At 43.9% G+C, this 12,065-nt stretch overlaps 1 protein-coding gene across 15 annotated transcripts in view; it reads left to right on the top strand.

Moving 5' to 3' along the window:
* Positions 1-12,065, top strand: part of MORC2 (MORC family CW-type zinc finger 2) — a 418,351-nt gene that overhangs the window by 127,472 nt on the left and 278,814 nt on the right. For all 15 annotated transcript variants that reach the window (XR_003859131.1, XM_029619027.1, XM_029619026.1 and 12 more), the window contains one exon: positions 4,541-4,631. Coding sequence is in view for 14 of the 15 variants with exons in the window: in XM_029619027.1 (XP_029474887.1) it covers positions 4,541-4,631 (91 nt within the window). In the remaining variant the exon portion in view is untranslated. The remainder of the gene's footprint in view (positions 1-4,540; positions 4,632-12,065) is intronic.

Here is a 12,065-nt window from a genome sequence, read left to right on the forward strand (position 1 = left end):
CTTGGTTTCATCAATGTCATCAACTTGCTGAACAGCAACACGATGTTTTCCTCTAGGAGACGTGTTTGTCAATACAAATAGCTTTTCAGACAAGAGGCTACATAATATATAAGACTTTAATAACGTATGATCAACATCAATTTCATCAATATTTGGGATACAGAGCTTAATAGTTTCCCAAAAATCAAAGTGAATTCAGTCAAACTTTGATACAAATTTGAAACATCTAATTGATGCAGAATCACAATGTTGCTTGACTGGTGTCAATAGACATTAATTTTATAAAAATTTAATAAAATAAAAAATAAGAGTGCACAAGTCATAATAAAAGCAATTTTAAATAAATATATTAAATTAAAAACAGAGATTATAAGACCGATGATTGGACCAATTGGCCTCTAGAAGTTTCTGTTAATTCAGATCTCTTGCCAATACTGAGGTCTTATCTCTATAGTCAAATTAAATTAAATTATATTATGCACTTTACAGTTATTTTCTGATAACACTATACCATCATTTTGCGGCTTACATTATATAGCCAGTTATTGTTTTGCTTTGATTGTATACTAGCTATATCCCTTTATTTTGTTGATTAATTCAAATTTGATCATATTATGATCACTATTGCCAAGCGGCCCCACCACTGTTACCTCTCTCACCAAATCCTGTGCGCCACTAAAATTCCTCCCTCTCTCGTCTGTTCCTGAACCAATTGCTCCATAAAGCTATCATTTATTCCATCCAGGAACTTTATCTCTGTAGCGTGTCCTGATGATACATTTGCCCAGTCAATATTGGGGTAATTGAAGTCTCCCATTATTACTGCACTACCAATTTGGTTAGCTTCCCTAATTTCTCTTAGCATTTCACTGTCCGTCTCACCATCTTGACCAGGTGGACGGTAGTATACCCCTATCAATATAGTCTTCCCTGACACACAAGGGATTTCTACCCATAAAGATTCAATTTTGTATTTAGTCTCATGCAGGATGTTTATCCTGTTGGACTCTATGCCATCCCGGACATAAAGCGCCACACCTCCTCCCGACTGCTCCTCTCTGTCATTGCGATATAATTTGTACCCCTGTATAGCACTGTCCCATTGGTTATCCTCTTTCCACCATGTCTCTGAGATGCCAATTAAGTCTATGTCATCATTCACTGCTATACATTCTAATTCTCCCATCTTACTTCTTAGACTTCTGGCATTAGCATACAAACATTTCAAAGTTTGTTTTTTGTTTGTATTTTCATTCTGCTTTTTAATTGATAGGGATAAGTTAGAATTTTTAGCTCTGGTGAGTTTTTAGTTACAGGCACTTGGACTACTTTTCTAATTATTGGAACCTCACTGTCGGGATGCCCTAATTCTAATGCGTCATTAGTATCCTTTGAAGATACCTCTCTCCGAACCATGCGCTGCTGAGCGACTGTCTGCTTTCCCCTTTATTCTAGTTTAAAAGCTGCTCTATCCCCCTTTTAAAGGTTAGCACCAGTAGTCTGGTTCCACCCTGGTTAAGGTGGAGCCCATCCCTTCGGAAGAGACTCCCCCCTTCCCCAAAAGGTTCCCCAGTTCCTAACAAAACTGAATCCCTCTTCCTTGCACCATCGTCTCATCCACACATTGAGACTCCGGAGCTCTGCCTGCCTCTGGTGACCTGCGCGTGGAACAGGGAGCATTTCAGAGAATGCTACCCTGGAGGTTCTGGATTTAATCTTTCTACCTAAGAGCCTAAATTTGGCTTCCAGAACCTCCCTCCCACATTTTCCTATGTCGTTGGTGCCCACATGTACCACGACAGCCGGCTCCTCCCCAGCACTGTCTAAAATCCTATCTAGATGATGCGTGAGGTCCGCCACCTTTGCACCAGGTAGGCATGTTACCAGGTGATCCTCACGCCCACCAGCCACTCAGCTGTCTCGATTCCTAATAATCAAATCACCAACTATGACGGCCAACCTAACCTTAGTTACCTACCCGCCTTACACTAAACTTCTGCATGATAGGGTAGTACTCCGCGCTCACCCTAAATTTCTGCCTATGGTACTATCGGAGTTTCATATCAATCAATCCATTATACTACCCACTTTCTTTCCCAGGCCCCACTCAAACCCAGGAGAACGGGCTCTGCATACCCTTGACTGTAAACGTGCTCTAGCATTTTATCTAGACCGTACAGCTGCTCACAGGAAAGGTACCCAATTGTTTTTCCTTTAATCCCATCAAATTGGGAAAACCTGTGGGTAAGCAGACTCTCTCCTCCTGTTTAGCGGACTGTATTTCCTTTTGTTACCAACAGGCAGGCATTCCGCTTCAAGACCGTGTTAAAGCACATTCTATCAGGGCCATGGCAACATCAGTAGCGCACCTACGCTCTGTTTCGCTTGCTGATATGTAAGGCTGCTACCTGGAGCTCTCTCCACACCTTCGCAGCCCACTATTGTTTAGACAAGGCTGGCAGACAAGATTCCATCTTTGACCAGTCTGTGCTACGCAACTTATTTGCAAACTGAGGTACCAACATCCTTCCGCCAACCCAGTAGGGTTCAGGATGCCCTCTACCAAATTCCACCCCAGTTCTTGTGCCTGTTGCACATCTTTGGGTGCATTTGGTGCTTTGCTCTGGCATCCTCAGCTCGGTACTCACCCATATGTGAGGACTACCATCCTGCTTGTCCTGTGAGAAAGCAAGCTTTGCTTACCTGTAACAGGTGTTCTCACAGGACAGCAGGATGTTAGTCCTCACGAAACCCGCTTGCCACCCCGCGGATTTGGGTTCACTTACGATTTATTTTATTTTTCGCATGTACTTTTACTATAAGACGAGACTGAAAGGGAACCCCTGCTGGCTGCAGGGTTGATGCTATGCTGGGCATGCCCAGTAGGTGCCAGTCAAAGTTCTGGAAACTTTGACAGAAGTGTTCCTTGATTGGGCTCCATCTTGATGATGTCACCCATATGTGAGGACTAACATCTTGCTGTCCTGTGAGAACACCTGTTACAGGTAAGCAACTCTGCTTTATTTTCTATTTCTATAATATGCCCATTTTCTGGTATTAAAATCGAAAGATCAAGATTTTTCAGTGTCTGCTGCTGTGCAGTGCTGTAAACAGCTCAAGTTGTTTTCAAAGTGGCTGTGATTCCAGATATAGCAGCGCTGTCCAATTCCTCCATTGCCTCTGGGGTATGGCTGTAAATTTATTATTTGTGTTTGTGCCCTCTGAGTGTTTATTTTGTCTGTTTAAGGAGTCCTTTCTAGCATTTTTTTTTTGTCACAGAATCCAACTAAGCATTGTGTGCCATTTGCAACCGCAGATTCCTATATGTGACACAGCGATGACTTGACTCCAGCATTAGGCTTTCTTAAATTTATAGCAAAAGACTTAAAACTGCTCCTTTCTTAGGGAAAACCAGCATTTTCCTCTGTAATATATTTTGATTTATTCCTTCCAAGTACTACTTTTTTTTAATACTTAGAGAGCAAACAAGGAGAGGGAGAGTTAAAGGAGCATCAGCAACTTCTTTAAGGATCCTCTATCTTAAATAGCTCCAGGTTCCTTTCAGACTGTATCAGCACCCCTTGCTGGACTGGGAGCAATGAGTTAGGTGCTCACTACTCTGAAATATTTCAGGTGCCTGGCCCATACCCATACACAGCTGAGAGAGTGCAGTATTTACTGCAAGTTTAATTTGTTTTAATCTTTAAAGAGTAGGGTAAATGTAAATATAAAATCTGCTGCACCACTAATACTCTCTCATCTACTGGAGGCAGAGAATACTGGCTTTAACTGTCACTGCACCACACATACTAATGAAGATGTCATGCTTGTAAAGCACCTCTTAAGATTTGTTATTGCAGTTTTAATTTTATGTATTTTTGTTTATATTATTTTTGTTAGCTTTGTTATATATGTATTCTTGTAACCCACTGCTCGCAGTGGAACAAGCAGGCTGTAAATTTTTAAAAGTAAAACAGTCGAGCTCTGCCTATATCTGCTAGAAGATGAACATAACCCAGTCGTTCTGGAATGGTATAGAAAGTTGCGAAGTACCTGTGCATTCATGGTAAGAAGGAAGTGATGACTTGGGAATGATTAGTGTAGTGACATGCTGAATCCAGCCATTCATGGGTCGGTTAGTTCATATACTAAGGGCCTGCTTTATTAAGGATTTTCTACCAGTTAAAAAGAAAAAAAGGCTTAGTAAATTGGGCCTTTCGTCTGCAAAGTTACACTGTAAAGCTTCTATTTTTGCTGCTGCTTAGAGGAGCCATATTGACTCCAGAAACATCACATTGCTCACGTTAGTCTAACCCGAACCTTGCCTCACTTACTATATTTAATGTTAATTCAGTGCTATATCACCATATATAAATTTCCACCTGGTGTTATTTATTTTTTTATTTATTTAACATGTTTTGTATACCATCATTCGGTTTTGCCATCACAACGGTTTACATGAAAAACGGTTTACATGTTATATTGTGACTGTACTAATACAAAAAAATATTGTATCCATATTTCTGCTTATTTTTGATAGATGAGGCTGCCAGTGTGATCCAGTTTGGCAAGTCAGCAAAAAGAACCCCTGAGTCCACTCAGATTGGGCAGTATGGAAACGGCTTAAAATCGTAAGTGCTACTTTTAACAGGCTTCTGTCATTTTAGTGTGGTTACAGATTGCTTTGTCATATCTAGTCCTTGCACCACGATGCTGTAACTCTATATACCCACAATTAGGGAACATTAATACTATTATAGTATATGCAGGAACTTGTTCTTGGGGGTGTTAAGATTATGTCCATTACTAATCCCTTCGTTAATGAAAATTACAGCTTTTTTCCTTAATACAATATACTGTTTTGCGTTTCAAAGCTCTGGCTGATGAATTATTATTATTTTTTTTTGTTTATGGATTTTAGCATTGTTCACTAGTGTGAGGCCTGGAAAGATGTTAAATATTTTGAATAAAATATGTATATTTTTAACTTTATTTTTATTATGCATCTAAATTAACAAATCACAAAAACTTGCATGGAAATAGAAGGAAAAAGAGAACCATAAAAAAGAAATAAGGTTAAACAACCTAGTAGCCAAATATTACTACCCTGTGAGCGTAGGGAGCGGCAGCCATCTTGAGTGCAGTTGCAGCAGTAACGGGTGACTCCTGGGGAAGCAGGCGATTCCTCTCCTCCCTTATTGCCTGCTGTGCAGAGTCCCATGGAGAGGCTGGAAGCCTCTGAAGACGAGGAGGCCTTAATGCAGGATGATTTGGAGGATTCTTGGGTCTTTTCCTTAGGCTCTGTGGAGAAGTAAAATCTATCTGGCTAGTAAGGTAGTAGGGGAGAAGCGCCCCAGTACCTAGGGTCAGCTACAAGGTGACTGTTGGCCTGCAGAATGGCCCAAAGTGACCTGCAAAAAGACATCGCCCAACATCCGGAGGGTGCTGAGCTTAGCTGGGCTGCAGGGCTTCCATGGAAGAATCTGAAAATTCCAAAGATGATGGTTGCTGGATGCGTCTCCGATGGTGGAGTCCCCTCAGGACATTCTGGATCTGGAGGAGGTGCTGGTAACCGAAGGGGGTGCAGGTGGTCTGTTTCCCAGGGAAGAGTTATGGCCCTTGATTCCACTTGTGTTATGGCCCTTGATTCCACTTGTGTTAGGAAGGAATGGATCCCGTCATGGCTTGAGAGGTCTGGCTAAAGCTTTTCCCTTACATGAGTCTAAAGAATCTGGTCATCAGGGAGTGGGACACCCGTGAGCCCAGTCTAAAAGTTGGAAGGGCAATGGCAAAGTTGTACCCATTACAGGAGGAGACACTTGAGCTTTTGATTCTTTCAAAAGTAGATGCTTCAGTCTCGGCAGTAAGAAAACCACCATTCCAGTGGCAGGGTCCGCCACACTGAAAGATGGGGACCGGCTGTAGAGAGGGCCCGATCCCTTAAAGTAATATGTCTAGTGGTTTTGGTGGAAGGTACCTGGAGTGATCCTCTGTATGCGTCTCTATTCGGTCTTGAGGAGTTATGTAGTTGGAGGGGGATTTGTAGGTCAATTGGAGCATGTTGGTGGATGGTTTTGTATATAATGGAAATGGACTTGTAGATAATTCTGGAGTGTATTGGCAACCAATGTAGGTTTTTTAGGATTGGAGTGATGTGGTCTCTCCTCCTGGTGTGTGTTAGTATTCGTGCTGCCGCATTTTGTACCATCTGAAGCGGTTTGGTGTAAGAAGTTATCGGAGGAGCTTCAAATTTTTCTTCCCCTTGGGGGGGAGCCCAAGTCCAGTCTTTTGTGGTTGTTTGGATTAACCTGGAACATGGTATGGAGTTGGAAATCCAGGATTAGGTGATAGCTACAACCGATGCCAGCCTCTCTGGTTGGGGAGCAATATGTCAGGGCCAGACCGCGCGGGATCAGTGGTCGAAGGAGGAGGCATCATAGTCTATCAGTCGGAGATAAGAGCGGTGTGCTTAGCCTTGTTTTCCTTTCTGCCATGTTTATGAGGTCAGACAAATGCAATGATGGTGGCTTATATCAACCGACAGGGAGCGAACAAAAATTGGATGGCTTCTCAGGAGGCTCAATTGTTGGTTCACTGGGTAGAGCAGTATCTGCAGTTCTGGCAGCGTCTCAGATAGCTGAGGTGGACAACATGCAGGCGGATTTTCTTAGCAGCAAAAGTTAGACCCCAGATAATGGGAGCTGTTAGAGAAATCAATGCTTCTCATTTGGGCAAGATTTATTTATTTATTTATTTTAAGTTTTTCTATACCGGCATTCGCAATAGATATCGCATCATGTCGGTTTACAATTAACAAGTAGATAGGTAACAAAAAAGGTAAGAAACATTTATCTTAATAATAATAGTAATCGTTGTAGTAATAATAATAATAAAAACATTAAACAAGAGAAGGTTAAGGTATGCAGTTACAATAAAACAAGGGAGTGATACAACTTGGAGCATAGAAAAGAAGCTGGGGATTAAATAGAGAGAACGTAAATGTCAGTCAATGTGCTTAAAGCATTAATGAATTGTCCTTGTGAGGTAGGGATATTAATTATGCGGTAGGGATATTAATTACCATGAATGAGGCAATGTCTGGGCGCCTAGTTAATAATGGATAGATTCAGTTTAGTTCAGGAAAGGCTTTCATGAATAGCCACGTTTTGAGTCTTTTCCTGAATGTGGGCAGGCAGGGTTCCAGTCGCAAATCTGGTGGGATTGAGTTCCACAGTGTTGGTCCTGCAGTGGAGAAAGCCCTGTCTCTGGTGGTTATGTGCCTCATGGATTTGGAGTGTGGTACTTGTAGTGTTTCTCTATAGGACTCTCTGATTGGTCTGTTGGATGTAAATTTTTTGAGAGGAATTTGAAGGTTGAGTTGAGAGTGTTGATGTATAGCTTTGAAAATAGTGGTTATGGACTTATAAATGATTCTGTAGTGAATTGGCAGCCAGTGCAGGTCTTTGAGGATTGGTGATATGTGGTCTCTTCTCCGTGTGTTAGTTAATATTCTCGCAGCCGTGTTTTGAACCATCTGAAGGGGTTTCGTGTGAGATGAAGGGAGACCTAATAGCAAAGAGTTGCAGTAATCTAGTTTAGAAAATACTATTGATTGCAGAATAGTTCTGTAGTCATGAAAATGGAAGAGAGGTCTTATTCTTTTTAAGACTTGGAGTTTATAGAAGCAGTCCTTAGTGGTTTGATTTATGAATGCTTTTAGGTTTAACCTGTTATCAATGATAGCTCCCAGGTTTCTTACTTGAGGAGTTTGTAAATTGGGTGGAGGATTTGAGTCGGTGTTACTGTTTTCAGAAGAAATTAGGAGGAGTTCGCTTTTTGAAGAGTTTAGTATTAGATTAAGGTTGGAGAGGAGTCCATCAATTTTTTTCAGACAAGTTTCCCAGAAATCTAGGGTTTTGCTGTAGGATTCTTTGACGGGGATGACTATCTGGACGTCATCTGCATAAAGAAAGTGTTTAAGGTTTAAGTTAGTTAGCAGTTGGCAAAGAGGGAGCAAGTAGATATTAAAGAGTGTTGGTGAAAGGGAGGAGCCCTGTGGAACTCCCGTAGATGAAGGGTAGTGTTGAGATTCTTTGTTGTGAATTTTGACTTTGTATTTTCTGTTCCCTAAGAACGATTTGAACCATGATAGTGCTGTTCCTGTTATTCCGATGTTTGCTAATTGAGTTAGTAGGGAGGAATGGTTAACCGTATCAAAGGCAGCTGAGAGGTCCAGGAGGATCAGTAAATAAGTGTGACCTTTATCCAGGCCCATGATGAGGTAGTCGGTCAGGGAAATTAGTAGTGATTCAGAATTTAAAGCTTTTCTGAAGCCATATTGGGATGGGAACAGAATGTTATGTTCCTCGAGGTAGTCTGAGAGTCTGGAGTTGACTAATTTTTCCGTTACCTTAGCTATGAATGGGAGATTGGATATAGGACGGAAATTGGTGGGATCATTAGGATTTAAGTTGGGTTTTTTCAAGAGCGGTTTGATGGATGCAATCTTCAGGTCGTCAGGGTAGATTCCTTGTGCTAGGGAGCAGTTAATAATGTCTGTCAGAGCATTGGAGATTGTGTCTGGTATTAGCAGGAGAAGTTTGGAAGGGATGTGGTCTAATGGGTGAGATGAAGGTTTCATTTTCTTTAATGTAGAAAGTAACTCAGTAGTAGTGATGGGTTCAAAGGATTGTAGAGTAATGTCTTTGTTGTGGTGGAAGTATATGTTGGATGGCGTTGAAGTGTTGGTTCTCAGCTGTGTTATTAGGTTAGAGATTTTGTTACTAAAGAAAAGGGCCAGCTCTTCTGCTTTTTCTTGAGCTAAGTTGGCAGGGATGTCAGGAGTCGAGGTTTGTGTTAAGTTAGATACATAGGCAAAGAGGGCTTTGGAATCAAAGATTATGTGATGGATCTTCTGTGCAAAGAAATCCCTTTTTGTTTTTAATGTAGCGCTTTTGTATTGGTGGAGTGCGAGTTTGTAAGCAGAGAGGGAGGTCTGTGTTGGTGTTTTCCGCCATTTGCTTTCCTTCTGTCGGAGGGATAGTTTTAGTTTTTGAAGTTCTTCTTTAAACCACGGTTGTCTTTTGGAGGTGTTGTGTTCGAGTTTTTTTGTTGCCAGGGGACAGAGATTGTTAGCTGCTGTTTCTGTTATCTTGGACCAAGAGTGAATGGCTGAGTTGGGTGAAGAGATGTCAATGAGTGGGAGTTCTGGGCCAAGATGATTGTGTAATTCCTCAGATGTGCAAGATTTCCTGTATATGAATTCCGGTTGTGGGACAGGTTTTCTGCTTGCTTGTTCTAGCAAGAAGGAGGAAGATATTAGAGTATGGTCAGACCAGGGAACAGGTTGGCATTTGGGTGGAGTTGATTGAGAGATGCTAGAGTTTACAAATATTAGGTCCAGGGTGTGACCTGCTCTGTGGGTGGGTTTGTTTATGATTTGCTTAAAGCCTATGGCCGACATGGCGGTTAGGAAGGATTCGCAATTGGTTGAGAGAATGGGGTCGTCGACGTGCAAGTTAAAATCTCCCATTATTATGGCGGGATGCTCCAGATTTAGGTAAGTTGTTGTTAATTCTAGTATGGGTGATGCATCGGATTCTAGAAGGCCTGGAGGAGCATAGATTAGAAGGATTTGCAGACTGTCAGATTTGAATAGGCCTGTTTCTATTTTTGAAGGTGAGTTAATTGGGAATTGAGAAATTTTTAGCTCTTTTTTGGCTGCTAGGAGGATACCTCCACCCCTTTTCTTCTTTCTAGGGATGGAGAAGATATCGTAGATTTGATTTGGAAGTTGGTTTATCAGTGCCGTGTCCGTGTGTTTAAGCCATGTTTCAGTTATGGCGCAGAAGTCAGGATTTTTGTCCAAGAGAATGTCATTGAGTATTAGTGTTTTCTTGGAGAGCGATTGTGCGTTGAATAGTATCAAAGAGAAGAGAGCTAGGCCTAAAGTTTGGGTGAACGGGGAGATCATGATGGGGATGAGGGATTTGTAGGTGGGAGGGCGTGAGATCAAAGAATGTTTTCCTGTGAGAAAGGTCCTGTGCTGGAGGATTGGAATTGGGAGGCCCATGGTCATTGAGGTCAGCTTGTAAATGGAGGGCTGTGTTGTAGTAGAGTACTAAGTCTTGCTTTCTTGAGAGGTATGTATGGTGAGAGCAGGATGGGTTTGATGATGGTTTGAAGACTAGTAGTGTTGTAGAGTGGTTTGATAATAATGTGTGATTGGAAGAGAGGCTGCTGGATGACGAGTGGATGAGAGGCTGCTGGATGACGAGTGGATGAGAGGCTGCTGGATGACGAGTGGATGTAGGGATTGCTGGGAGGAGGTTGGGTGAGTGACTGCTGGAAGAAGGATTGGATGCGTGCTGGAGATTGCAGTGCAGAGTGCTAGTACTGGTGTGTATTATCTCCTGGCTCTGGGACGCTCCAAGGGGCGCGCTAAGGGGCAAGCCCCTTAGGTCGCGCTTCTTCGGGCGCGAGCGACGCACGGCGCGCGACGCCGTTGTGAAGATGTTTGATTTAAAGGGTTTCTAGCTGCCCTCTGATAGGCCAACTGCCGTATCGGGGGTGCGGCTACACTTACCGCTTGGCGTCTGGGTTTTTTCTGTCCCTGTCCTCTCCTCTTCCTTATTGGAGTTTGTAAAGTTTTGAAAATTGTGACGTCAGATCCTGTTCTCGGGCCGAATCCTGCCTCCTGGCTTCTGATTGGTGGCAACGGGAGGTCGGCCTGCTTGCGGGTCCCACGTGGCCTGCGGGTTTGGAGCGCAGGTTAGCTGGGGCTGAAATCGGTGGTCGGCGGGGCTTGGATCCCGGACGGGGTGGCGCCGACGGTGCAGAGAAGGCCGGCAGAGAAGAAGGTGAGCCGCAGGTTTGGAGCGCAGGGCGGCTGGGGCTGCGATCGATGGTCGGCGGGGCAGGGTCCCGGACGGGGCGGCGCCGACGGGGCCGAGGTGGCTAGCCGCGAGGCAGGTGAGCACGGCAAAGGGACTGGCCGGAAGAGCGCGCCCAAATTTAAAGGGCTTTTTACCTCTTTTTTTGGTTTTTTACGTCAGTTCCTGTCTTCCTGTTCTCGGGCCGAATCCTGCCTCCTGGCTTCTGATTGGTGGCAGCGGGAGGTCGGCCTGCTTGCGGGTCCCACGTGGCCTGCGGGTTTGGAGCGCAGGTTAGCTGGGGCTGAAATCGGTGGTCGGCGGGGCTTGGATCCCGGACGGGGCGGCGCCGACGGTGCAGAGAAGGCCGGCAGAGAAGAAGGTGAGCCACAGGTTTGGAGCGCAGGGCGGCTGGGGCTGCGATCGATGGTCGGCAGGGCAGGGTCCCGGACGGGGCGGCGCCGACGGGGCCGAGGTGGCTAGCCGCGAGGCAGGTGAGCACGTATGGACTTGTATGGACTTGATGGCATTGAGATGAAACATCAAGGCAGCACACTTTTACAATCGCAGGTGAGAACATGAAAGAATCGATGCGCTGGTGCTACCTTGGCTGCTGGGGATTCTTCTTTCTTTCCCCTATGGCCTTTGGTGGGTAAGATGATATGGCGCATAGTCACACAGGCAAAGTGATTCTTGTGGCTCTGGAGTTGACAAATTGGCATTAGTTCACGGATCTGGACGATCCGTTAAGGTTCAGTCAGCTTCAGAGACATTTGTGTTGCGGGGACCCATATTTTTGGATCAGATGGATCACTTCTGTCTTGCGGCTAGGCTTTTGAGAGCAAACGCTTGAGTTGGAAGAGGTATTGTGAAGATGTTATTGCCACCTTACTGCAGGCCAGACGGCCGTCCACATCCTTGGCTTATGTTAGGGTGTGAAGGATTTTTGAGGCTTGATGTATTGAGCAGGATGTGCAGCCTATTCAGGCTTCAATTTCTCATATCGTTTATCTTTTTTTTCAAAAAGGTCTAGTGAAAGGTAAAGGTGGTGGATTTAGGCTGTCTTCGAGGTAAGGTTCAGGGAGTGTACCTTGCCTTGCAGGTGGACATCATTCGTTTTCTTCGAGGGGCAAAATACTTGCAGCCCCCAGTATGGAAGGTGTGTCCCTTGTGGAATCTTAATTTTGGTGCTGA

This window comes from Rhinatrema bivittatum, chromosome 11 (genome assembly GCF_901001135.1).
Source record: "Rhinatrema bivittatum chromosome 11, aRhiBiv1.1, whole genome shotgun sequence".
NCBI classification, from domain to species: Eukaryota; Metazoa; Chordata; class Amphibia; order Gymnophiona; family Rhinatrematidae; genus Rhinatrema; species Rhinatrema bivittatum.